Raw genomic sequence first — 25,502 nt, 5'->3', positions numbered from 1 at the left:
CCGGTGGAGGAAGCCTGCCCAGCTGGCCTGACGGTGCGAGGTCGCACAGACGTGAGGGATTCCTCGGGGGAGAGGAACGGGGCAGGGGGCGGCGGGGTTAGGGCGGGGACTGAGCGCGCGGGGGCAGGAGACTCACGTCCACGTCCGGCCTCTTCAGGATGTCCTCCACCTTGGCCAGGTCCCCGTTGGCCGCCGCTTTCACCAACTCCTCGTTGATGTCTCCAGACTCCTGCGTCTCGAAGAGCTTCTTCAGGAGCTGGGACAGGCGCTCTGCGGACAGATGAGTTCCACACCACCGTGACCGCTCAGCCTTAACTCACAGCCAATCACAGCACCCCTTTTATCACAAAACCAATCAAGAGTCAACAGACTCAATACTACTGACGATCATTTTCATCGCTGAAAACAAACTCACACTATCGCTGAGGCAGGGACCTGCTTCAATCCCAATTCATATTGCGTAATGTTACAGTGTGTTTGTTTTTTGCCAGTCATGTTGTTTTTCTAACCGTTCATGCCAGGTCCCCATTGAAAAAGAGATTGAATTGAGCCAATTGAAATAGAAAATGAAATTCTGTTGGAGAAATAAAAGGGAAAGAAAGCTGAATTTGTTTCAATATTTCCTGACACTGCAGCTCATGAACCTGGACCCCACACTGTGCTCCAATGCAATGATTTTGGGAGATGCTGAGCTATGATCCATCAGTGACTGCTTTATACGAGGCTCATGGAGATTGTGTGTGTGCGTGTGTGTGTGTGTGTGTGTGTGTGTGTGTGTGTGTGTGTGTGGGAGTGTAACCGTGTGAAAGTGTGTGTGTGTGTGTGTGTGTGTGTGTGTGTGTGTGTGTGCATGCGTGTGAAAGTGTAAGAGTGTGTGTGGGAGTGGAAGTGTGTTAAAGCATAAGTGTGTGTGTGTGTGTGTGTGTGTGTGTGTGTGTGTGAGAGAGTGTGTGTGAGTGTGTGCATGCGTGTGGAAGTGTAAGAGTGCGTGTGGGAGTTTAAGCGTGTTAAAAAGTGAGCGTATGGCAGTGTGTGTGCGTGTGTGCGTGCGTGCGTGTGCGTGTGTGTGTGCGTGCGTGTGCATGCGTGCGTGCGTGTGCATGCATGCGTGCGTGCTTGCCCTTCTCCGCACTTGTGTGTGTACCTGTACCTCCGGAGGCGTTGGTGACGGCGGACCCTGCGGGGGCCACCTTAGTGACGGCGGCGGGATTGTAGGTCCAGGACGTGCCGCACACCTCCACCTTCAGGTCGCTGTCTGAGTAGATCTGCTGCACCCTGCCCACCTTCCCCAGGGTCTGCGGGGAGGAACATCAGCCGTGTTACGCACTGAATCAGATTAAAAACCGCAGGGACTCCACGTGAAGGGCCCGTGGCTTCATCCGCCCGTCGCAGCCTGTTAAACGGACACTGCCGTCACCGGGGAGCGGCGTTGCAGGACGCCTTTAATAATAAACACAGCCTTTCTGTGTAATTGGACGTGCTGCGAAGTCTCCAAACAAAACCGCAGTTCCCTCCTAAGCAACTGCAGGCTGCTGACAGGCCTTTGACAAATGATACCCTCTATTGGCTGAACCCTGTAATTGGGATTCATAGCCGATTTGCTGCACTTTGCAATTTGTATTTAAAATAGCATCCGCCGCTCCGTGTCGCCTTAGGGCACTGAGGTAGTGGCTGCTGGTTGTGTTGTTGTGTTCTCGCCGGGCTTGTTTATTCGCCGTTTGTATTCCGCGCTCGCGTTCCCTGTCGCTCGGAAAGTCACCCCGGAAAGTCACCCCGGATGAGACCATCTGGCAAATAAAGGACAATGGTCAATTTTGGAAGGGGGGGGGGGGGGGGGGAAGAGCTCGGATCCCGCCGTGGGAAGGGCCCGGGGCGTGAGCGGTGTCGGGGCCCCCAGGCGGCTAAGGAGCGGCGGCGGAGAGCGCGGCCAGGTGGGACGTCCCGCGGACGAGACAGGCAGGTGACAGGACGGCCCCCCCGGGGAGGGGGCGAGGCAGCGCGGCGACCGTCTCTGCCTCATTAAAATCCCGCCTCCGCAGTGCGACAGAGCGGCCCCGCAGGAAGCAGCTCCTGCTGCCATCACGCTCCTCTCTGGCTCATCCCCGCTCTTCCCTCCTTTAATGGGACCACCCCGCACCCGAGGAATCCTGGGATTCCCCGACAGGGAACAGTGGGAGGGCCGTGGCCCACGGAGCAATAGGTCTGATGAACCAGACAGGCTGGTTCTCTTTAAACGTTTTAGCTCGAAAGCAATTTAATGCAGCGCCTATCCTAAAGGGACGTCTTCTCAATATAACAACATATGCAGGCTTAAACCTAGGAGTTCTTTTACACAGTATGCCTCTGAATAAATGTTGAAATCGGCGTCAAGCTTTCTTTGAAATCGCCGGTATCCTGTTTGTCGGAACAGATGAGCAGATGAGCTTAGTTCAGCGGGTCAGAGAAGTCGAATGGTACAGGCATTTCCTAACCCGGTAAGAATATTTGAACACTGGTGACTTTGTCATACCAGCCGACCGCTGGGATTGGCTCTCACAGAGTGTGTCCTTCCAGTTGTCATTCACACCTTGCGGTGAGGACCGAACGAATGAGGACCACTCCACCCACGGGGAGGAAGGCCAGCAGCACACACTGTCCTTATTTGGAGAGCAAACTGAAAAGAGGTTTCTGGCCTCGCGCGACATATTTACAACGTCATTAAAAAGCAAGACACAGACTGATCCTCACAGCCCGCCAGCCTGGATTACGTCATTGGCCGTCCTGATGCCGGCCATCCTTATAGGGGGTGGGGAGGGGGAAATCCAATAAATAATTCCGTTCATCTTGTTTATTACAATATGAATGGTGTGCTGAAGCGGTCGGGTGCAGGAGGCTGTTGGTCAGCCGGCCTGCGGGGGGCGCTGTGGGGGAACTCACGTACCGGGAGCATGGCTTCGGCCCACTCTCCGTGGCCTCTCTGCAGGAGCTTGATGCGGTCGATGTCGTAGCAGATCTGCACCAGGTCCCCCACCATGAACTGGGAGGTGCCCCCTTCTGCTCCGGCCGCCGCCTCTCCACTGCGCACCACGTTGGCCTTAGTCAGCACCGCCGGGTTAAAGGTCCATCTGTGAGCGCGCAAACGCACACATGCACGCACATACACGCACGCACGCACGCACGCACATACACGCACGCACGCACGCACACATGCGCGCACATGCGCGCACATGCACGCACATGCACGCACATACACGCACGCACGCACGCACGCACGCACGCAAGCACACGCAGGCACGCAGGCACGCAGGCACGCACGCACACACGCACACACGCACACACGCACACACGCACGCACGCACGCACACACGCACAAACATACACATATACAAGCACACACACACGTGCAAACGCATACACGTGCACACACATATACGTACAAAGAATATAAATATATAAGCATGCACACACACACACACACACACACACACACACACACACACACACACACACGTGTAAATGCATACATACACACAGATACACATACAAGCAAACGCACAACACACACACACAGACAGCAAGCAAGCAGGCGCAACGGGGAGAAGGAAAAAAAAAAACACACACAAGGTTGCTCAGGCGTACGCCTCTCCAATTGACATATTATACCCATAATTCATTTCTTTCAAGTGAGATCTCCAGCCGTCGTTAACAAAAGCTGCGAGCCAAACACCGAGCTTCCGCCTTGTTCTGCGTCCAACCAGCTGGCTTTTATGCAGGCCCATCCAGATGCACGCTATTCAATTAAGATTTGTTCACGCTGGCAACCGCAGCGAGAGTGACACGCCGCCATTTGGACAATGGAGCCCCGCTGACACTGCGCCAGACTGGCTGCAGGCATTGTTCTGCTGGTCACCGCCGGGCATCTGTCACGCTCCCGACGGGGTCCTCCCACGCTGCTCCGCCAGCAGAGGGCGCCCTGAGGAGGGCGGGCTTCGGCTCCCGCAGAGGGCGTAGCCTCTCGGTCAAACGTGTGGGGCTGAAGCGCGGTGGCACGGGGCGCAGGCCGTGACCCTCGACCCTCGAGGTCAGAGGTCGGGTCGGGCGCGCGTACGTGTGCCGGGCTGAATGAAACCGCTGGACAGCTCAGGACAATGCTGCCTAGAGATTAGTGTCACACTTTTTCTGCTTTATGTATCCATTATTTATCTCAGAAGAAAAAAAAAGAACATTTCAAGGGGGCCTTTGTGCCATGGAAGGACTAAGTGCCTCTACACTGGAAACACGGCCGTGTTTACATTGGCAATTCAAGTAAAGAGGTTCCCTGAACTTGGACCCACGTGCCAAAGGTTACCCAAAAAATGGCCACATGACAATCCCATTGAGATGGTTCATTACTGCCCTGTAATTTGCAGTAACCCACTTTACGTAAAACTACTCAGGTAGCATTTCGGACAGTGCACAATCACCACTTGTCCCACTAGCTGTCACATACAGCAGGTTTGACCCAAATGGGTTTTGAACAAGCAACCTACAGGCTACGAAGCCAGGAGTTTAACGGAAAAGGTGTTCAGCAAGAGTAGAAGCTATAGTCTAGACCAGCAGAAAAACCTGGTATTGGAATGCCAGATATGTGTATGGTTTAACTGCCATTACTGTCGGGCTAACTGAATACAGATGAGCAAGTGTGGGAGGTTCTCAGCAGTTCATTGTTCAGTATTCAGGCTCAAACTATTCAATAATAGATGGAATAAAATATGGAACTCTTGACACCGTCCACCTCTGGCCTAGACGAGACAGGTTTGAGCCTCACGTCAGTATCAGCACAGTGCGGGGAGTTTAGCCTTTACTCCTCCCAATGCTGTGCCATATGCCTTCAAGCTAACAATAGCAGTCAGCGAGAGACACAGCTCTCCACCAATGAGCTCAAACTTCCCTGTAGTTCTGTGTAGCCTGAGGGGAGAGGGGTGTGAGGAGAGGCCCGTGTGCGAGGGCATTACACAAGCGCCTGTAGTGCTCTACAGAGAACTGGCTGCAGAGCGGAAATCTATAGAGACACGACTGGCTACTCCGACCTGGGGGGGAGAGAGGTGATCACTGTAAGGCCCTCTGACCTGTTCCCGCTGGGGTACTGCACCACGATGTCGTGGTCCTCGTCGATGCCGCACACGTTCCCGGTGGTGGTGAGCGTCTCGAACATGCCGTCCGTCCAGCCCCCGTGACCGTGCTGCAGCGACTGCACGATCTCCAGGTCCAGGTCGATGTTGACCAGGTCGCCGATCTGTAACCCGCCAGGGTTGCGGTTCCCGTTCTGTTCGCCTGGGGAGAAGCAGCGGGAGAGACCGGAGCGTCAGAGGCCGGAGCGTCAGAGACCGCGCCCCTGACCCGCCCCGCTCCGTGTGCCAACGGCGGCACCAAACCTCCAGCCCCCGTCATGGCGCTGAACCCGGCAGGCCAAACCGTTCTTCCGTGGAGATTAAACTGCTTTCGGGGCCAAATCTCTCAGCGATTGACAACTTACAACAGATGCTGGTACAAGCTGCACAACTGCTGAAGTCTCATGCTCAGAGCTAAATTTAGCCACAGCGTCCTTCACTCTCAGTCATCCGCCATATAAGAGCTACTCAGGTCTGGGGGGACAACAAGACAGTTTTTCAGCCGTTATAAATGAATTAATAACTGGGGGGGGGTGGGGGGGGGGGTTCAGCTGAAATTGGCGTTTGGCTGAACTGAAAGCCTGTCTGAAGCATTGGAGAACCACATTTAGGCCGCTAGACCCTACTCGGAAGGTGAAAGAGCAGCAGCTAAAAGACTGCAGTGACTTCTCAGAGAGTGTGAAACGATGAGTAATGTCAACATGCGTTTAAGTGAGAGTCCTGCACCATTTCAAACTGCAGATGTGAATTCTGCAGCAAGTCTGTCCGTAACCACGCACCCACGGAGCTGTGTCAGTTAGTCTGTGCGAGAGGGCGCGTTTTGACGGCGGTGAACTGCGTAGGGAGCGAGGCTGCGGCTCCTTACTGTCACGTTACCTCTGACAAAGAGTCACCTTCACCACCAGCCTCAGTGTCTGACCTGGCGGAGAGAACTGCTCGGAGCTCGCCTGCGCAAGCCCAAACCGTGTTTTACTGGGCAGGCACAGAGCTCCCATGATGCCCCAGGTACGCTCGAGGAATTGTCCCCTTTTTGTTCCTTCCGACCGTCTGAAGATCCAGTGAGACACTAATAAGAAAACCTGTATGTGCTTCAAAATGGCTTCTGGAAGAGCCTTTATCCTCCAGAGGGGAAGTGAATTCCATTTTCTGAGTGGCCTCACAGTAGCAACTGTTCTCACCTAAACAGGGGCTAGGAGTGACCTGCTTTCCCCAGAATGCTGCAGCAGTTCAGGTGACGTGGTGCAGAGACAGAGACAGTGTGTGTGTGTTTGTGTGTATGTCTGTGTGTGTGTGAGTGAGTGTGTATGAGTGTGTGTGCGCGTGCATGCGTGTGTGTGTGTGTGTGTGAGTGTGTGTGTGTGTGTGTGTGTGAGAGAGTGTGTGTGAGTGTGAGTGTGAGTGTGTGTGTGTGTGTGTGTGTGTGTGTGTGAGAGTGTGTGTGAGTGTGAGTGTGTGTGTGAGTGAGTGAGCGAGTGAGCGAGGGAGCGTGCGTGTGCGTGCGTGCGTGTGCGTATGCGTATGCGTGTGGGTTCAGAGCCTGCTCTTGGTTTGATTTGAGCATTGCCTCCTGTGCTCTGGGAGCCCTGAACAGCAGGAATCACAGCAGCCTCTCCTCCTGGAACGCTCTGTTCTCACCAGCTACACTGCCACCCGCCTCACAGCCACCCCACTTATCTACTGCTGGCATCTAGAGGTCATGAGCGGTACTGCAAACACAGGCACACGCTGCGTGTCCTTGAGAAGAACAGCAATTTGGCTTGCCCTGTAGTAGACATGCAAAATGGCTGCATAAAGTCTGTTGTCCATGGTTGCTGCTAATCATAATAATAATATAAATGGATGCTTTATGTGTAATAATATCAAACACATATTATTTTGCCTTTATTTTATTATTACTGTTAATAATAAGAATAATATTATGTTGTTTCTATTACTACACAAGACAGGAGTCACCATTTATTATTACTCAGTATATTGCCAATTATCATTAAAAAATACATATATTTGGCACTGAATGTTGTCCAATCATACTTACCCAGCACAGGGCAGTGGTCTCGATAAAAGGAGCCGCCCTTGGCATCTTGGACACATTTCAGGTCGGACTGCGGATAGAAAAGGGAAAATGAAGAGCATGCAGTCTCCTGTGCCACCCCAGAGCTTCAGTCCCAGGACCAGCCAGCCCTCCCCTTTCCCTGTACAAGCCCTTATTCAGAGACAGAATACACTGATCTGAGGTCAGTGTCTGAGGGTAGCGTTACATCTGCACCACCTACAGCCTGCCAATGAACCCTGTTCAATCTGACTGGATTAAGCCTGGCTGTCGTCAGCAGCCTCCACTGCAGTGGGGGCCAGGGAGCAGACCGGCCTTCTCTCTGAAGAGCTGAAGTAGCTCAATAACACGCCGTTCGGCTGCATCAGGTTAATTGCGGGCGCGCGTCCCGTTTGTTTAGTGGAGACGAGCCAGGTCTGCGGCTAACCGGGGCTTTCCGCACGCCTGCCTGAGGCACACACCCCCGCAGTCAGAGGCCAGGACGGCTCTGCATTATTAACAGCAGCTCTCGCTGAGCGACGGGCAGCCCGGCCCCGCCAGGGCCGCTAGGGCCGCTAGGGCTTTTACTGCAGCGGCCGGGTGGTGCCACACCTGCACGCCCGCACGCCCGCACGCCCGCACACACGCACACACGCACACGTACGCACACGTACGCACACGTACGCACACGTACGCACACGTACGCACACGTACGCACACGTACGCACACGTACGCACACGTACGCACGCACACACATGCACGCACACGCACGCCAGCGGTTTAGCTGGTGGAGCTGCCAGCGCTCAGACTGCACGCCTCCCTTTTTCCACCACGGCACGGCAGGGTATGCAATTCCTTTGCTTGTCATACAAAACCTTGAAAACACTGTGCATGTGTGCATGTGTGCATGTGTGCGCGTGCGTGCGGGTGTGTGTGTGTGTGTGTGTGTGCGCGTGCGCGTGCGTGCCTGTGCGCGCGCACATGAGTCTGTTGGGGCTCAAAGAGCGATTCGGTTAATCTCGAGTCAGGTTGTTCTCATTGTTCTCAATTCTATTCAATGAGTAAAAAAAGACACAAGACCAATCTGTTCCTCCAAAACCGTGCCAATTGGCTGAATTTTAAAAGAAGCCGGACGGCTCTGGACCAATAGGAGTGCTGTCTCTCTGTGGCAGCTGGCAGGGACACTCTCCGCCCCCCACCCCCCTCACTGACCTGCACTCTCACTCTCCCTTTCTCATACGGAGGGCCAGCAGATTCCCTTTCTCATGCATATGGCCCCAGCCTCCCCTTCCAGCTGCTCACACAATAGGGCCGCACATGCTGGCAGTGTGGCCTCTCACAAAGGCCCCGTCCCCTGAAGAAAGGGTCGTGTTCATGGACACACACAAAGGCCGCCCTCCCCCCACCGCGGCCCGGTCCTCACCATTCCCTCGAAGCCCACTCTGTAGAGGTTTTTGGCTCCATTGTCCCACAGAACGTAGGCCGCACTGTGCGGGCTGGCCGCACTCCAGTCCTGGATCTCCGTCACCTGCAGAGGGAGGGAGGGAGGGAGAGAGGGAGGAGGGAGGGAGGGAGAGAGGGAGGAGGGAGGGAGAGAGGGGTGGGGACAGGGGGAATTAGAGGTTTCCACATTCCCCTGCTATGTCGCTCCATTCCGGAGCAGTGTACAGGCGGCCCGGGCCCTGGCCACATTTCACAAGGCGACCTCCATTACAGGAGAGAGCGCTCTCTGAACGCTCTTTCAAGAGAAGGGGAAACAACTCATTTAAATCACAAAATCAAGAAATAAGATCCTCTAGAAAGTGCAGAGACATGTTTAGTCTGCTCCGGAGAATAATTATATGATTCGCATCTCGGCATCTTGGCTGAAGTGACCAAAACACAATTAAATTTAGCTTCAACAACAAACTTTATTTAGTGAAAGATAAAGTGGTGGTAGGACTGTTAGCCGTGATGACTAAGACTGCATCATGAGATGGCACAGAATGAAGACCACTGAAGAGCCACTCAGAGGAAATCCAGAGTTCAAAGCTCAAAGCTACAATTCTCTGGCAGGGTCCCCTTAAAAACTAAGTTGGTACGGCAAAGTCTTTCTCCAAACACACATAACTTTCCCCCCGGGGCCCTGCACTTTCAACAATGACAAATGAGCGAGGTCGACCCTGTAATCGCCGCATTGGCTCCTTAACTGTAAAGAGGGAGAAACCACGGTCCCACGCTGAGCGCTAACGTTGGAGACCAGACGCCCGAAAAGACCAACGCTTGTCGCATGCGAGTCACCTTCACACGTTCCAACGCTGCAATCTGCAACGCAAGCGCCGGAGTCTGCTCTCTGAACGACGGCCAGCGTTCGATATCCCCGCCATAACCTCATAACCGCGCGTAATCCTGCTGGAGCCCGTTGTAAATGTGAAGTTTTCGCGAAAGAAAAGGGCGTTGGGAAACGAGCGGCAGGTTAAACGCTCCCCCTGAACACCACGTAAGCCCCTATGAAGGGCCCAACACGCTCAGACGTTCAGAAAGCGCGCTCCCCGCGGTTTCCCCCCCGTTAAGTGATCCCGGTTACGCTCTAATCCCTGAAAATCCCTAAATGGGACGGGAGAGGCTGCGGCGGGGAGAGGAGCCGGTCTGAGGTGACGGCAGATGGCTCGGAGGGACACAGAGGGGATAAAGACATCTGCAGTTACTGTAAATTAGAGCCGCTCCTGTCAGGCGCTGCAGCAGGGAGCTACAGCGGCAAGCCAGAGCAGATCAGCCCCCGTTCAGCAGGTCCGAGCCGACTGCAAACCTTTAAACGCTCTGCTGTATAACTGCTCAACAGAGAAGTGTAAAAAAAAAAAACAGGGGAGGGGCAGGTCTGAGAACACCGGCTTTCTAAGCAGTGCTGTCCACAAACTGTACTGGACACTCTCGGCCCAGCAGAGGCCCATAAAGTTCACGCGTAACCAACAGAGACAGAGTTGGAATAAAGGTCTCCAGCGGACAACAATTTCATTTATTTATTTATATATCTTTTTACACGCAGCTGAAAAACTCACTCCTGTGGGCCCCCCCCTATCTATAACCTTTACGTTTTATCAGACCCTGGTGGGGCTTAAACACTGTCTCACCTGCAGCGCAAAACTTTATAGTCACTACTCAGCCAAGCAAGCGGCCGGTAATTCCCCGAAGCAGAGGGCTGGGTAGCTGTGCGTTACCTTGCCCCTCCTGCCGTTGCCGCCGTCCTGGTCCTCCCACTGCCAGTCCACGCCCCGCACCACACGGCCGCCTGTGAATATGCCCCGCGCCGTGATCTTCTTCGATTTGCGCCGGGATTCCAGCAGGACTCTGCGTAACATAAAGAGTAACAAATTAAGGCTGGTTACAGTTACAGCAACAGCACTTTTGTGACATATATTCATTTCGCAATCCGGGGGTGAAGTCAAAACATATTTTTAATCATCTTTCCAGTGATATTTTTAAGGGGCATACTCAATTTAGTATCAGCACCCTCGCAAAAGGTACGCCATTTTTACAAGCCATGGAAGAAATTGGCTCTCTCTGCACACGCACGGCTTATTACATTTGGCTATAAAAAACGGAAAGCATAGAATTACATCATATTTGCACACACATTGTTGAATGCAACTTCCTTCAGGATGTGAATCTTACAACATGCATTTAAAAAATGTCATGACACATACTGTACTGTAATTACATACTGTACAAAGTAATTTTGCTAATAAAATATAGAAACAAAAAATCTAGAATTTGCCTAATCACCTGCCTTGCGCTTTCACTATCCCTTTAAACAAAAAGAAGCAAGGAGGTTCATGAGGCTCTACTGTACTGTCGGAAACATGTGACTGAATTCATAGTTTGTGTAAACAGTCAGCATAAAAAGTCATTTCTATAAAGTGGGAGTATAGAGTTGTGATTTAGAGCTTTATTACATAGCACTGTTCTGACACAAAGCAACCTCAATGCAGGCCATCTGGAATGAGACTGTGCACCACCGCAGAGAATGGGGCCGGTTGCCAGATGGCCGTGTGCAATCCTCAGGTTTCTATAAACGCCCTCGTTGAGAAAGATCTCTCCTTTCCCTTCCCCATCTCCGAGGGCTGAGGAAGCCCTTCAGAGGGCCGTGTAGGGCGCCCCCCGTACGGCCCGAGAGCACAGAGGAAAGCCGGCCAGGCCCTGTGAAGCCCCGCCGTCCTCACTTTGGACCTTCCAGACCGACTCTGCGTTATGCCTTGGGGGGGGGGGGGGACCATTCCTCTAGAGTCCCTCGACCCCCCCGGGGATGTTGGGATGGGGGGGGGTTGCAGAAGCCTGCAGGAATACCCTGAGGGTGTCTGTCCCAGAAGGCCAAGGACAGTCCTTAACCGGTCCGATGGGGGTAATCTCACGTCAAACCCGCTGCGTTATGAACTTTTTGCCCGGGGCTTTCCTGACATCTCCGGGGCTGGGGAGGGGAGGGTGACAGAGACCTCCATTCACTTACATTCTTAACGGGTTTCTAACTTACTGGGACAGATTAAGGGGCGAACGGGTGAATGGCTAAATGGCACCATGGGAACCGATGAGCAATTAACAACCGATATCCACGAAGTCGGGCAAGATAAACAGCCGATTCCGGACTGCTTTTATTTGTGTAATAAACGACTGATGTAGACCTTGAGGGTGTTTATGACATAAACAATTAACGAGTGCTAATGATAATTATGCATGCAGTAAAAGGAGATGCGAAAGGGATTAAGAGACTGTTGGGAGGGCATTAAAAGATAGATTACAGCTGCCAGTGGCTCTCTGCTGTTAAAGAAAGGGGTTTATGACCCGCTTCCTTTGTAAACGTTTCTCTCAATTCTGTATTCAATAACCAAATACTGAATTAACACTTGCTTTGGAAGTTTGGTCCATGCTAAAGGGCACTGTAACTGGAAAAGGCACTTTTCAGTGGGGGAAAAAGCCTCAAACTTAAGATTGTGACTGCAAAGGTTTGACAGGATGCATTCTGTCATTAATTGATAGTCGCCGCTAACCAGTTTAGATCAGCTCAAATCTCAAATGATATGCTAAGTAAATCATCTTGTCAAAAAGATTTAATTCCCCATTAAATGATGCACAAAGTGAGACATTTCAAGAAGGGCTTTAGTTGGAAGCACTGATTTACAAAGCCTTAGCCGCATGTAATGAAGAAAAAAAAAGAAAGTGAAATGTGCCATAAATGCCTCTCAGAACCTTTGCTTGAATAAACGCATTACGGATTCTTCCCCCTGTACTACTATTTACAGAAATGGAATTTGTGATCTAGTACGTCTCATTTACCCTCATAAATGTATCCCTTACTCATTTGAAGGGTCTCCAAATGTGCCTAAGCTGCCACTGAAAATTAACACATCTTTCAGATCTTTAATTCGAAGTGAAGCGCAACACTGATGTCACACCGTTTCCACTTTCCCCACTGCATGCATTTCTGTCTTATGGCCTCAGACTAGGGTGAGAGTTTTGGGACAGTGCTTAGTACAGTTACTGCCATTTACAGCAGAAACAAAGTAGGAAAAAAACCTATCAAACAAAACCTATCAAACAAAACTCCTATTAAAAACTAGTGTACAATGGGACCTGGAGAAAAGGTAAATCTCTTTCTGCAGCAGGGATGGAGCGGGCCTGGAACAACGTGCTGCAGTGACAGGGCGCGCCGGTAATTATGACTGACCTGGCGTGATCCACTATGGGACAATCTGAGCTGTGCTGTATTGTCTTAATAAAAATGGTTAGGTCATTCAGAGGAACCCAAAAGACAGAATAGACAGAAATGGCTTTTAAGCAGGGAATAATCCAAGCCCATAGTCCTCGGCACTGGTCACTGGTCTGAACTGTCCTGCTGACACTGCCCCACAGGGCCGGGCCTTATCATTTGCATCCATTTGCATTCTTTGCCTCAGTGCACACAAGTTGTCATTTAGCCTATAGTGGGTGTATTGGGTCAAAGCTCTTTGTAATGTCCTTCTCTGGAAAAGGAACCTGAACATTTTAAGTAGCCTACAAAATAAAGACTGTGAATATTGCCTTGTAGCACAACACAGAAAAACACAGTGCACACAAATGCAGGTTCTAATACTTACTAGGAACTAGGAATCTATTCATGTTTTGAAAAGGAAACCGAAAGTGCTTGAAGTGGAAAACATAAGTGCCGGTACACACTTAGTAAAATCTAGAAGTCCCAGTACTTTCAATAGACTGTTGGGTCAAGAAGTAATTTTATGGTTGTAGACGCAGTCTGAATATCGCGTAATACACCCAGAATTCTGTCCCGGAGGAGTCAGTTCACTACTAAACTAAAATAAACTAAACTAAACTAAACTACCAAACTCCTAAAATCACTGTAGTCACACTGATGTGCTGGGATAGTGCTATAATCATCATGGCAACCTCCACCATGCTGACAATGTGTCCTCAGCAGGGTGTGTTATGCCTCAGCTATGCCCTCTTATATGCGTGCGCGCACGCACGCACACACAGACAGACAGAACAATAAAAATCATAATCTTAAAAAAAAAAAAACATATTTAGCACAATCATTGCATATTCACAGGAGAGGAACATGGGACGGCTGGGAGCTTTTGTTTGCAGCCCTCAGAGGCAGGGGTCGCACCAGGGTGGCAGGGGCCCGGCTGTTGGCCTGACCCATTGTCCTCAGAAGTGTGGGAAGGGACCGGGCGCTGGGAGCGGGGGTGGGGGTGGGGGTGGGGGTACTGTAGCTCAGGATTACGGGACAATGGCACGGTCTCGTATACTTCAGATTCAGCACACAGAACGAAGAGGGCTCTTATAAACACACTAATCTCAATATCATCACTTAACACCGGAAAGATAAAGTGAGGAACGTTTCCATGTGCAGCCAACCGCGATTGAACAAATGAGCACGAAAATTGATTTTTCCTTTTTATTCGGCTCAGAGGAACAATGCAGTGAGCAAACGCCTCCGGTTTTTGTTAGTACACATTCTTCTGTTCTGCCGCACCTGTGCAAGCGTGTTTACTTCTCAACACTGAGCCCCAGGGCCTCGGATGGATCACTGTTATGGCCACACTATCTATACAGACAACACCAAAAATAGGGCTCTACAAAACCATGGCAATGTTCGTCTTGAAGGATCAGCACCAAAATATTTCATTTACTACATTGTTTGAGCCACATGCTAGGATCGAAAATGTACACCCAAATTTTTGATAGGGACAACCCAAATGACAGACAGTGTGCCTGGGGGGATGCGGCACGCTCTCAGTGTCTCTGCAGCGCGAGAAGCCAATCGTTTGCCAGTATTCTGCTCTCAGACTCAACCTTCAAAGCCAGAACTTTAACCTTGCGTTTCCCGGTTCATTGGTCTGAAGACATAGCCGGCCGATATTTTGATCATCCGTGGGATTGGTTGTGTCCAACCTTGGGGGGGGGGGGGGTTAAATCACAAGCAGGCACAAACAAATGAGAGCAGTATACACTGTGCGCACAGAGCCTGATGTAGACGCTCTGCCCACAGAGTGAGTTAGAGTGAGTTACAGAGCCTGCTATAGACGCTGTGCCAACAGAGCGAGTTACAGAGTAAGTTACAGAGCCTGCTATAGACGCTGTTCCCACATAGTGAGTCACAGAGCCTGCTATAGACGCTGTTCCCACAGAGTGAGTTACAGAGCCTGCTATAGACGCTGTGCCAACAGAGCGAGTTACAGAGTAAGTTACAGAGCCTGCTATAGACGCTGTTCCCACATAGTGAGTCACTGAGCCTGCTATAGACGCTGTTCCCACAGAGTGAGTTACAGAGCCTGCTATAGACGCTGTGCCAACAGAGCGAGTTACAGAGTAAGTTACAGAGCCTGCTATAGACGCTGTTCCCACATAGTGAGTCACCGAGCCTGCTATAGACGCTGTTCCAACAGAGCGAGTTACAGAGCCTGCTATAGACGCTGTGCCCACAGAGTGAGTTACAGAGTAAGTTACAGAGCCTGCTATAGACGCTGTTCCCACAGAGCGAGTTACAGAGTGAGTTACAGAGCCTGCTATAGACGCTGTGCCCACAGAGTGAGTTACAGAGCCTGCTATAGACGCTGTTCCCACAGAGCGAGTTACAGAGTGAGTTACAGAGCCTGCTATAGACGCTGTGCCCACAGAGTGAGTTACAGAGCCTGCTATAGACGCTGTTCCAACAGAGTGAATTACAGAGTGAGTTACAGAGCCTGCTATAGACGCTGTGCCCACAGAGTGAGTTACAGAGCCTGCTATAGACGCTGTACCAACAGAGCGAGTTACAGAGCCTGCTATAGACGCTGTGCCCACAGAGTGAGTTACAGAGACTGCTTTAGGCGCTCTGCCCACAGAGTGAGTTACAGAGTGAGTTACAGAGACTGCTTTAGGCGCTCTGCCCACAGAGTGAGTTACAGAGTGAGTTACAGAGCCTGCTATAGACGCTGTGCCCACAGAGTGAGTTACAGAGCCTGCTATAGACGCTGTTCCCACAGAGCGAGTTACAGAGCCTGATGAAATCCAGAGGGGCTAAGAAAGTCTCTCAGCACTAATGGGATGCAGACACTATATAATAACCAATGCTGCTTGTGCCTGCAGTTTATTTCCAGCCCGCCACTGCAGCATGGCGCTTCCAAGCATCCATAAACCAAAAAAAGGCTCAGATCTACAGGCAGGCTTCCTCACATCGTCACTGCAGGTTTAAAGCCACAGAACTGTACACACTCAAAGCCCAGGGGGGTCAGAGCGAGTGCACGCCCTTGGCGTCGTATTCTCCTACAGCTAATGGCACTCTGCAAAGGCCTGCATTCACAAACGAAGAATGAAAACGTGGATGAGTGGTAAGCTCTTTATTGACGGGAATACCAGCGGTGACTCACTATCTTGCTGCAGGCTGTCATTACACTCGGCTGCAGGAGAAGACGAACACTGGCTCCGGGTTTCAGGGTAGTGGGCTAATTACACGCCGTAACGGGAGGGCAGGAAGCGGGTTTTCTTCTGAGGCGGCTGGCGGTGACGGGGCCCGTCGCGTGTTCCGTCACTGCGACCGACAAGGAGGTAAGGGGGCCCGAGGAGCGGTTGCCAGGCAACAGCAGGGCGAGAGCCGTCGAGGAGCGGCCCGGGCGGACAGGCTAGCGCAGGCACATCCAGGCCCGCCCCAGTCCTGCCCGCTAATGAACCCCCGAACCGCCGCCAAATCCCTGCAGTCCAATTCTCCATTACAGAAGCAGCTCTGCAATCACGCCATGTAGCAATCACTTTCAGCCAGCGCCGAAAGTTCGCCTCGGTTAGCCGCGAACGACTCCCTTCCAGCGAACGCGAGCCACGCGGGACACATTTTCCGTTTCGGGAGAGGTGGCGGGGACATGGGGCGCCGGGCTCACCTCTCGCTGCCGGGGGTGGTGATCCGGTAGAAGCGGTGGCGCAGGTGGTGCTTGTCGCCGTGGTAACAGGTGGTGCAGAGGTCGTAGTTGGTGCACTCGGCGCACTTCCAGCGGATGCCGATGATGGGCTGCTGGCGGCAGGTGTCACACATGGTCCCATCGTGCTTGATACCTGAGCGGGAGGAGGAACGTCAGATGTAAGGGTCAGAGAGGCGTGTGTGTGTGGCCATATTGGTCATTTTGGTCAATTGCCCACAACGGAAGCCTTTTTCTTTTCTTTTCTTTTTTAAAGGGATAAATGTGTTAGGATAATGACCATAGCTCATTACCTGTGTTGGCATTTTATAGTCTTTCTATATTAAGGGTGTGAATCACTCTGGAGGGCACTTTACAATAAAACATTTTTTTAAAAGCCGACAACTAATGCCATGACTTACACCACGTTGACTTTTAATTTTAATTACCTGTACATTAATTACCGGTGCTTTAATTACCTTTGCTGATGGTTACCCATTCATTAATTTTCCTCAATATTAGCTCGCGACACGATTGTACTGCCTGGAAAAGCGGGACGGAAAGTTAATAAATGCTCCAACCACTTCCTGTTTAAATTCCTCCTCACAGATTGACAGCTGCTTCTAGTGCTTGTCACTCGACAGCCTCTTCTGTTCAGTCATCCAATCATCCAAATCATGTCCCCGCACACACACACACACACACACACACACACACACACACACACACACACACACACACACACGTCCTTCTCTCCGCACACAAACCGCCCTCTCTCCCTGCTGCCCACACAACACCTTCCCACACACTTCTCTGCACCCATGCATCTAGTCCTCTGACTCAACATCAATAAATACGTGTGTACCGCAGTGCCGCTTCAAATACAGGAGCTTTTTAAAGGAAGACTATTTTGATGATAGGTGCAGTAGGTTCGAGGCCTACAACAGCAGTTATGTTTCAGGTGGGTGGGCGTCTGCTAGCCGCTTGGGAAATATCAGCCGGAAGGTGTTTATATGAAAGAAATACTACTATATCCTTTGTAGGCTGTGTGAAGTTAGGCTTTCAGCTAATGTAGCAGTCAACAAGCAGCAGGAGAAAGAGAGGACTTCCTTCTAGCAGACATTCCATCATAAGTGCGGGGTCAAAAGAAAAGCAAACTCAGCGCTTTCCCCACCCTTACCGGGAGCCAATGAAAGTGTGGTCGGGCTCCAGGCAGTTTAACAGTGTTCGTTTCACAGATGAATGCTCCGCTCCTCGTTCAGCAAACGCCAGTTTGTAGATGTAAAGACCTGCAGTCTTTGTACAAGACGCAAGGAAGTAGGACATTGCCTATGACTGCAGAAGCTGGGGGTCAAATCAAGGGGCTGATTCAAATCTGACTCAATTTTATCTGCCATTCACAGGCATTAAAATACAATCACAGGAAATTTGTTAAAGCTTCGTATACCTCCCCTACGACTATCAACAAATAAATTCAGTACTATAAACACATACAGGCCTAGATGGAATGAATGAGCAACATTAATAATACGCAGGGCTTTTCCTGCCTCAAAACCAGGCAAAGGTGGCATCTCAACCAAAATCCTGCAGAGGTTAAACTCCAGTCTCAATTCAGAGCACCAATGTGCGTCTGAAATTCATCTGATTCATATTGTGGACATTTTGAGGAACACATTTCACCAAATAGTCTCACTAAGTAACAATCATTTGACTTTGGGGGAGAGCCTAGTTTTAGATCCCTATGCAAATTAGCTTGGACATGCATGGGGTTGAACCCCAGACACTACCTCAGGCAAATACATTATCTGAAACGGATCTTATTTAGACTATTACAGACATGTTGAGGAATCTATTCAATTCCACTTCAACGAAGTCAGAATCCTTTCTTTTTGGAGGAGAAAAAGATTTGCATTGGAAATTTGTATTGCTTTGTATTCAAATGATCCCAATTTTGGCTGTCAATGTAATAATTATACCCTAGCAACAATTTGCATGATTACACAGCGACACAAAACTCACCTGATTTAGAAACTAGACATTTAGAAGCCTCAGAAGCATTCAGACTCCTATTCAAGTATCTGGATTTTTGTAATAGGACTCATTCCCCCCCGGATATCTATGCTATGAACGAAACAGCAGAGTTCTTAAAGGTGAAGTTATTGGCTATACAGTGGTAGTGGTATTAAAGCAATCCAACGGTTAAAGATGCATAGCCTAGGCACTGAAGTACAATCATATTTGGGTAGCCATCGTTAAAGTTTAATTACAAAACAGATGGCTAGTTCAACTCAATGGTTCAGGATGACACAAGTGGGTATGATAACGTTACGGATACTGCAGCAACATGCAGACAGTGTTTAGAATAGCAAGTCATCAAGTTGAAGCGGTTTCTTGTTTTTGGTAGGAGCTGGCGTTCGCCAAGTAATGTTTGGCTAGACAGTCGTCTGCTCCCTCCCTCGCTCCCTCCCTTTACTCGTCTGCAAGGGCTACCCCTAGCACCTGGGTCCCAAAGTTTTCCAGCTCTGCACCCCTTATGAAAGGATCTGACACAATGCACCAAGCCCTCAGGATATCAACACACTGTTCAAACTGTTTGAGATCATTATTTTTAGAAATACAGAAAACGACTGAAATCGAGGGCGGGTGGGGACAGATTGCACTTGTTTCCACACGTTTGTGGCTTGGGTGAGGCAAAGGCAGGAAACAGCCTTTTTGTCTGAGGAAAGGATTCATTGGACTTCCCAAGCAGTCCCCAGAGAACCCTTTCAACGACCAAAATGGGGGACGCCTTTTTTTCCCCGCAACATTCATCTCTTGGCCCGGAGACTGCAGACAGGCGGACGCTCAAGGATGCGGCATCCCCTCTGCGAGAATGACCTTTGACCTGTGCGAGCGCATGGAGGCTCTCTCCTTTGCAGCCTGCGCTCAGGACAACAAAGAGAGGAAGTGGGCTGAAAACCAGTCACCAGCTGCTGAGGACCCACGCTGCCACAGCCATTTTCAGTGCAGCTGGGGGGCGTTTCCGATTCTGAGACGCCAGCTGACTGCGCTCGAACTATGCGTGACTGCTCCTGGGCTCGACCGATAGGTCTCTGTTGACATAAGTCTGTATAAATGTGATGGTGTTAGGTAACAGGATCTGTGATCCTTGTTAGGCACAAAACATTTGTGTGTGCTCACTGCCCAGCATGGAATCTGGGTTTGACACAATAATTGTGGGGGGGCAGGTATGCATAAATAAGAGGTGTTCCACCGCACACCGAGAGGTCATAACGTCATCCTCACCTTAAAACATGATTAATAACACGATGGCTTTCAAGCACAGCTTCTGACAGAAAAAAACACAACACTTTAAAAAAAGGAGGAGGGGGCTTTTGGTGTTATGGGCAACTTGTCTTTCCTGTTCCACAGTTAAAACCTTTAAGCACCATGCGCAAGATATGGAATACTCGCAAGGGATGTATTCAACACGAACTGAACGTGAAACGAGACGCCTCCCAGGAGTTTTTGGGCTTTGATAGAAGATAACACTCAATTCCAAGCACGTCATCGCATTTCTTGAAGGAGGAAAGGTTGAGCTACTGGGCTTTGTGAACAGCAACAACAATGGGCTGGGTCTTTACAAATGCATGGACGGGTGAAGGCATAACTGGTTTTTTTCTGCACATGCAAATACCGGCTTGTTAAAAATACTTTCGTGATTAACTACATTTCCTGTGACGCAGGCCAGACCAAGCATAAGGGTGGGCTGTGCCATGCCCTCGATCTCACTTCTTTTGGATGGTACTGTGGAATTCCCACCTATAGAGTACATCAAGATGATATCAAGAGCAGCAGGGAGCGATTCAACTTTGCCTGCCTGGTGATGGAATGGCAGACAGCAGGGATTCAAAGGTGTGAGATTCTCCGCAATACCTGAGGAAAGCGTGCTAGGCTTTTTAAATTATTTACTTTTAAAGCACTCTTGCCTAACACCAGTAAAGTCTCCAGTCTGTGATACATGGACTGTCCTTTAAAGAAATAAATTAAATACAAATTGTCCTCATTATGTTACAGAACACATAACATAATATAATTAGGTTTCCATTTCAAATAGCTTTGTTTTTTTACTTTGAGTTTTAATCATTTAAACAAACCCTGAGGTCTACAACATGGGGAAATTAACTTTGATGATGGTGGCTCTCATCTTCCTGTTCTCTGAAGTCAGGGGCGTGGGTTTTAAGTTGTTACCTTGCATTAATGCATTCAGGTTCGCCGCCTGACATTTACAACATCTGCAACAGCTACTCGGGCACATAAAAGGCAACATCCAGTAAAACAGATGCTCACGCACGAAGTCGCTGGCCAGGTTTTCCTTTTGGCCTCGGTTCAGCCATTACAATGTTGCTGAAATCGTTCTAGCTAAGGAAAAGTCATGACATCAATATTTGCAATCCTTCAGACCAGAAACTCTTTCCCTGACAAAAATCTAAGAAGTTATGCCATGCTGACCAGTTGAAATTTGTCAAGGGAACTGAGAGACCAGAAGCAGAGTGGCATCAACAACGCACCTGCGTCACAGCCTGGAGCGCCCGGGGGCAGGGGGAAGTTCCAGGCAGCTGGTGCAGGGACAAGAGTGCACTTTCCCTCAGGTGTCTGCCGTTCCATCAGGGAATGCAGCTAATCTATTTGAGGACCTTGATTACTGGAAGACTCCAGTAAATAATAAAGCAAATGCGTTCGGCGTTTACCTCGTTTACACACAGGCTCAGCTTTTAATTAGCAGCGAGCTCAAGCTGGATTTAACCTAAGCAGTGTTAAGACCTCGCTGGGCCTGTGCATTTTTATTCTGCATTCTGTTTTCAGCCCAGGACAACCCAGGCACCATACCATGACCATGTCCAGCAGGCTCTAAGTAGTTGTACGAGTTTCAAAATCATAAATATGCACACTGTTGAATTTCCTTCTTGGACCAGTACAAATGAAATTTGTTTGTGGGACGCTAGTATTTTCTTATGGGGAAATAAAATGTAACCTGAACCAGTTTCACATTTTCAGGAAATATGAAGTCAACAATTTACCACCGAAAGTGTTAGGCCTCAACTGCGCAGTTTAATTTTCCATTGTTGTCAAATTCAGTTATGATACACCCTTGAAACTCAAAGGAATGTTTTTTGAAGTAAAATTCTACCCTTAGCAGTATTCGGAGTTATGCAAACCTGAGGAACAGCTTAAATGTGACGTTTCGTTCAGCAAAAGACATGGTGTAAGCACACTCGCTCATCTTGTTCGGCATTCAGCCCAGGACACAGAAAATAACCGCAAAACGGGCTCCTCTCCAGAATATCTCAACACCACTCACACTGTATGTTTTTCCAACCACCTTTCACATCCCGGCAACCAACACAGCTTCTTCTTGTCATTCTGCCAGTTTGGGTACGCTTTGATTCCACTCTCATCATTCTTAGTGAGGAGGCCGTCATTCACACTTCTCCAAATGCCAAAACATGGCAGAGATCATGCCTGCAATTCTCACTCCAAACATATACATGGCAGCATTTACAAAACTGCTTTCCACAATCCTACTATGAGGGTTTATTGTTTTCACGTGACCTTACAGTTAATGTACATGCTCAGAAGATACCATTGCTATAGTGTGCCAGTTCAGTTCATTTACTTAGCATGATAAACTTGGTTAAGTATTAGCTTCATATACAACTTCTAAAACTTCCCATTTGCATAACAGGATGCCGAAGCAATTTAGTTTCAGTACCACGTGCAAGGGAACAAAGCCAGTTTGCAAATTTCAAGGTTTTAAGTCATCTAAAAGGCAGGATGTTCCCTACGCCCCCACCCAATGGAAAAAAATGTTTTTAACATTTGTTAATATTTTTAATAGGCCAGATGTAATACAAATGTTCAAGGTCAAAGCACACTGGCATCAAAATGTTAAAGGAAAGAATCCACAGTTATTATTCAGCAATTAAAGAAGCAGGACCCTATATTTACCATTCTACTAAATAAGAAAATAAAGAAAAACTAAAGGTTTAAAATGTAACCTTTAGCGGTTCCTGGGGTTGAAACTGAAGGAATTTTAAAGGTGTATTAAAGAAACATTGAAGAACATACCGAAGAACAAAAAATTATTGTTTTTTATTGTACTCTGGCAACTTATTGGTTTCGTGATTAACCATTACGGTTCCAATACATTTCTACTTGAGGAACCCTGAAGGTTCCACTTTGACCCTTTCATTTTTAATGTATAAGCTATATACATTATATGAGAATAAAATAACTAGCTTATATTGTTGACAAACAATTGGAGCACAAGTTCTTGCTGAGTCTAGTGTGAGAGCATTACACATTCATGCTAATGACCTAACTTTAAAGGAAATGTTAATTGACCTCAAGGCCATAGTGTTTTGATTACCAGAGGCCCTTTGTTGTGGAGGTTTTACAAATACATGCATAATTTAAGTGTAATACAAAAAACAAAGATATTCACCCAATAAAAGCAATTAAGCAACTTCTTGCATCCCTCAGCAAGTCATAAAAAACCAACTGTTTGAACCTGCAAGCGTTCACTTACTTCCTCCTCATTGCCTGCACCTTTGATCATGTTTCAGAGATGCCAGGACTTACAGTATTGACTGCTGGTACTGGTGTGGAGTAGCATTGACCAAATGAAGGACGATTTGCAATCGGAGATAATTGTAGGCCAACAGAACATGAAAATAGAATCTCAATGCAAAGTATGTATGTATGCAATATAACAAAGCTGTGCACCATCATCTGCAAAGTGGAACATGTTTATTGGAAACACGCGATCCATGTCAACGTATGGCATAAAATATAATGTAAGCAGAAAAGGTTGCTGCGACTGATTAGTGGTTAGTTCGATAAATGTAACGTCAAATAACAAAATTATTTAGCTAGCTAGCGAACTACACCATACATGCCAATGCAGAGACACTAGGATACACAGGCTTTGGAACCACCATAGTATCATCATGGCCTTAAATAAATACCTAACATTAACCGTTCACAAAGCAGTAATTCTGCACAGGGTTATTTGTAACTCTGCAGTTATCCTACCTGTAGGCGCACTGTCGAATATCCGTACGTCGTAAGCCCCGGAGCAGCGGTAGTTGGCTGCAGTCCCGTTGTCCCAGACCACCACCACTTCCTCTGGACTTTCGAAACTCCGCACTGTCCCGACGTGTCCCTCACCACCATCCTGTTTCCCCCACTTCCAGTCCGGTCCTCGGATCACTCTAGCACCAACGCCTTCCATCATGACACGGTTATTCCTGCCGGTGGTCATTTACGAGCTGATACCTCGAGAGAGCGTTATTGCCAGTTTTTACTTAACGTTATGTAGGACTGGGTGATTTATAACCCTGAGCATCTAGTTTCCTGGCTAACTAACACGCGCTTGGTGGCTGCAAATTAATGTCTAATCGTGAAGTTAAAAATCCATATACCTGGCGTTAGCTAAAGGGCTAGAGCTAGCTAGCTATGTTAACTTGACAACCTTCGCTGAACTCGCCACGTTAGCTAGCTAACTTGTTACGTTAACGTTACCCACACTTAACTGCTTTTTTCCGTATTGGGGGTCTTCCACGACTGGAAATTCAACAATTTCCCAGCATCTTGCTAGCCAACGTTACTAGTGAAAATAAACGCAATGCATCCGAATGTCAGGCTCGTTTGCCGAATAGCCTACACACTAGCCAACTGAACAGCTTAGACTAACGTTAGTTTATAGTAACGTTAGCTAACTGCACAATAAGTTAGTAAAACGACAGCGTTACTAGCTAGTTAGCCTAGCTATCTAACGTTAGACAACAAATGGCAATTCAACATCAATGTAGCTGAATGGTTTTGAAATGGAAAGATGTGCTATATGTAGTTAGTAATATTAACTAGCTAGCTATTTTGGTTTCACTATCTCGCTAATGTTCACTCAGCTGGCGGTTAACAAAAAAACAGCACCTCTAAGTTCCAAAACTTTACTCATTAACGCTAACGGTAAGGTGCGATTGATAGCCAGCAGTCATGTGTGATCTTCACCAGGAAGCAGAATAACTGAATGCTAGGTAAAATTGTTTTAACTTAGCGGTACGCGATGTAAAAGCACCTAGCTACACATAGCTAGCTTGATTCCTAGTTATTCTCCTTTCCAAGAAGTAACGATATCCCTTTAAAACAGGGGGGCCTGACTCAAAATGGGGGTGCTACTGACTGAAGCTTTCAAAACAAAGTATGCTTGGTTGTCAAGCGTTTTATTATCCAAAGTTCTTCTCGCGCCGGTATTTCTGTCGCAGTTCAACGATATATTACAAAAACTAGCTGAATCCCTCGTCTTCGTTCTTTTACCTTCTCAGGAAAATCCACTTTTTGTATGCTACCTAACGTTAGCTAGCCAGCAAGCTAGTTAACCAGCACGAAATGGGAGATCTTTGTATTGCTTCCCACAAAATTTCAGCAACAGAACTTCATTCCACCCGCTCATCGAGAACAATTACCTGTCTAGTTTCCTTTTTGCGAACGGATCTTTCTCATGTTTGCACCAGTATAACAGATTTGTGAAATTCCGTCTCTGATGAAGTATTTTAAGGTGGTTCGTTGTAGCAGAAACTCAAGACAAACGCGTCGCCATTATTGTCAATCAGAGCCCAAGTAGACGGAGGAGGAGACTGTGTGGAAAAAGCAGTTGCCGTGCGCGGCGCCTGACGTAACACAGGGATGGACCAAAGGAAAAGCGTGGCAGACGAAGACACCAGTGTTACTTTTCTCCTCGCACCCAACGCGCACTCTTCACTGATTGAGTTAAAAAGCCCATGTGAAACAGACAAGCCTATAATAGTTGAGTGCGTATTTTGAGCAGACAAAAGCAACAATTGTACAGAAGTACGCTGGGAAAAACAATTTAAGGATACTTTTAATCAAAATAATTTAAC

General features: G+C 48.7%; 1 protein-coding gene across 8 annotated transcripts in view; it reads right to left on the bottom strand.

Moving 5' to 3' along the window:
- mib1 (MIB E3 ubiquitin protein ligase 1) overlaps nucleotides 1-25,217 on the bottom strand; it is a 97,006-nt gene extending 71,789 nt beyond the window's left edge. For 3 of the 8 annotated variants that reach the window (XR_009709479.1, XM_061253500.1, XM_061253503.1), the window contains exons 1-9: nucleotides 23,635-25,217; nucleotides 16,546-16,717; nucleotides 10,357-10,486; nucleotides 8,583-8,687; nucleotides 7,165-7,231; nucleotides 5,088-5,292; nucleotides 2,921-3,104; nucleotides 1,133-1,295; nucleotides 137-270 (exon numbers count right to left, since the gene is read on the bottom strand). Coding sequence is in view for 7 of the 8 variants with exons in the window: in XM_061253500.1 (XP_061109484.1) it covers nucleotides 137-270; nucleotides 1,133-1,295; nucleotides 2,921-3,104; nucleotides 5,088-5,292; nucleotides 7,165-7,231; nucleotides 8,583-8,687; nucleotides 10,357-10,486; nucleotides 16,546-16,717; nucleotides 23,635-23,863 (1,389 nt within the window). In the remaining variant the exon portion in view is untranslated. The remainder of the gene's footprint in view (nucleotides 1-136; nucleotides 271-1,132; nucleotides 1,296-2,920; nucleotides 3,105-5,087; nucleotides 5,293-7,164; nucleotides 7,232-8,582; nucleotides 8,688-10,356; nucleotides 10,487-16,545; nucleotides 16,718-23,634) is intronic. The other 5 variants (XM_061253502.1, XM_061253504.1, XM_061253497.1 and 2 more) reach the window with 4 other exon arrangements.
- Between the last annotated feature and the right edge of the window lie 285 nt (nucleotides 25,218-25,502).

This window comes from Conger conger, chromosome 9, assembly GCF_963514075.1.
Source record: "Conger conger chromosome 9, fConCon1.1, whole genome shotgun sequence".
In the NCBI taxonomy this organism is placed as follows: Eukaryota; Metazoa; Chordata; class Actinopteri; order Anguilliformes; family Congridae; genus Conger; species Conger conger.
The sequence above is the reverse complement of the archived record's forward strand: the minus strand, read 5'-3'. Positions and strand labels throughout refer to the sequence as shown.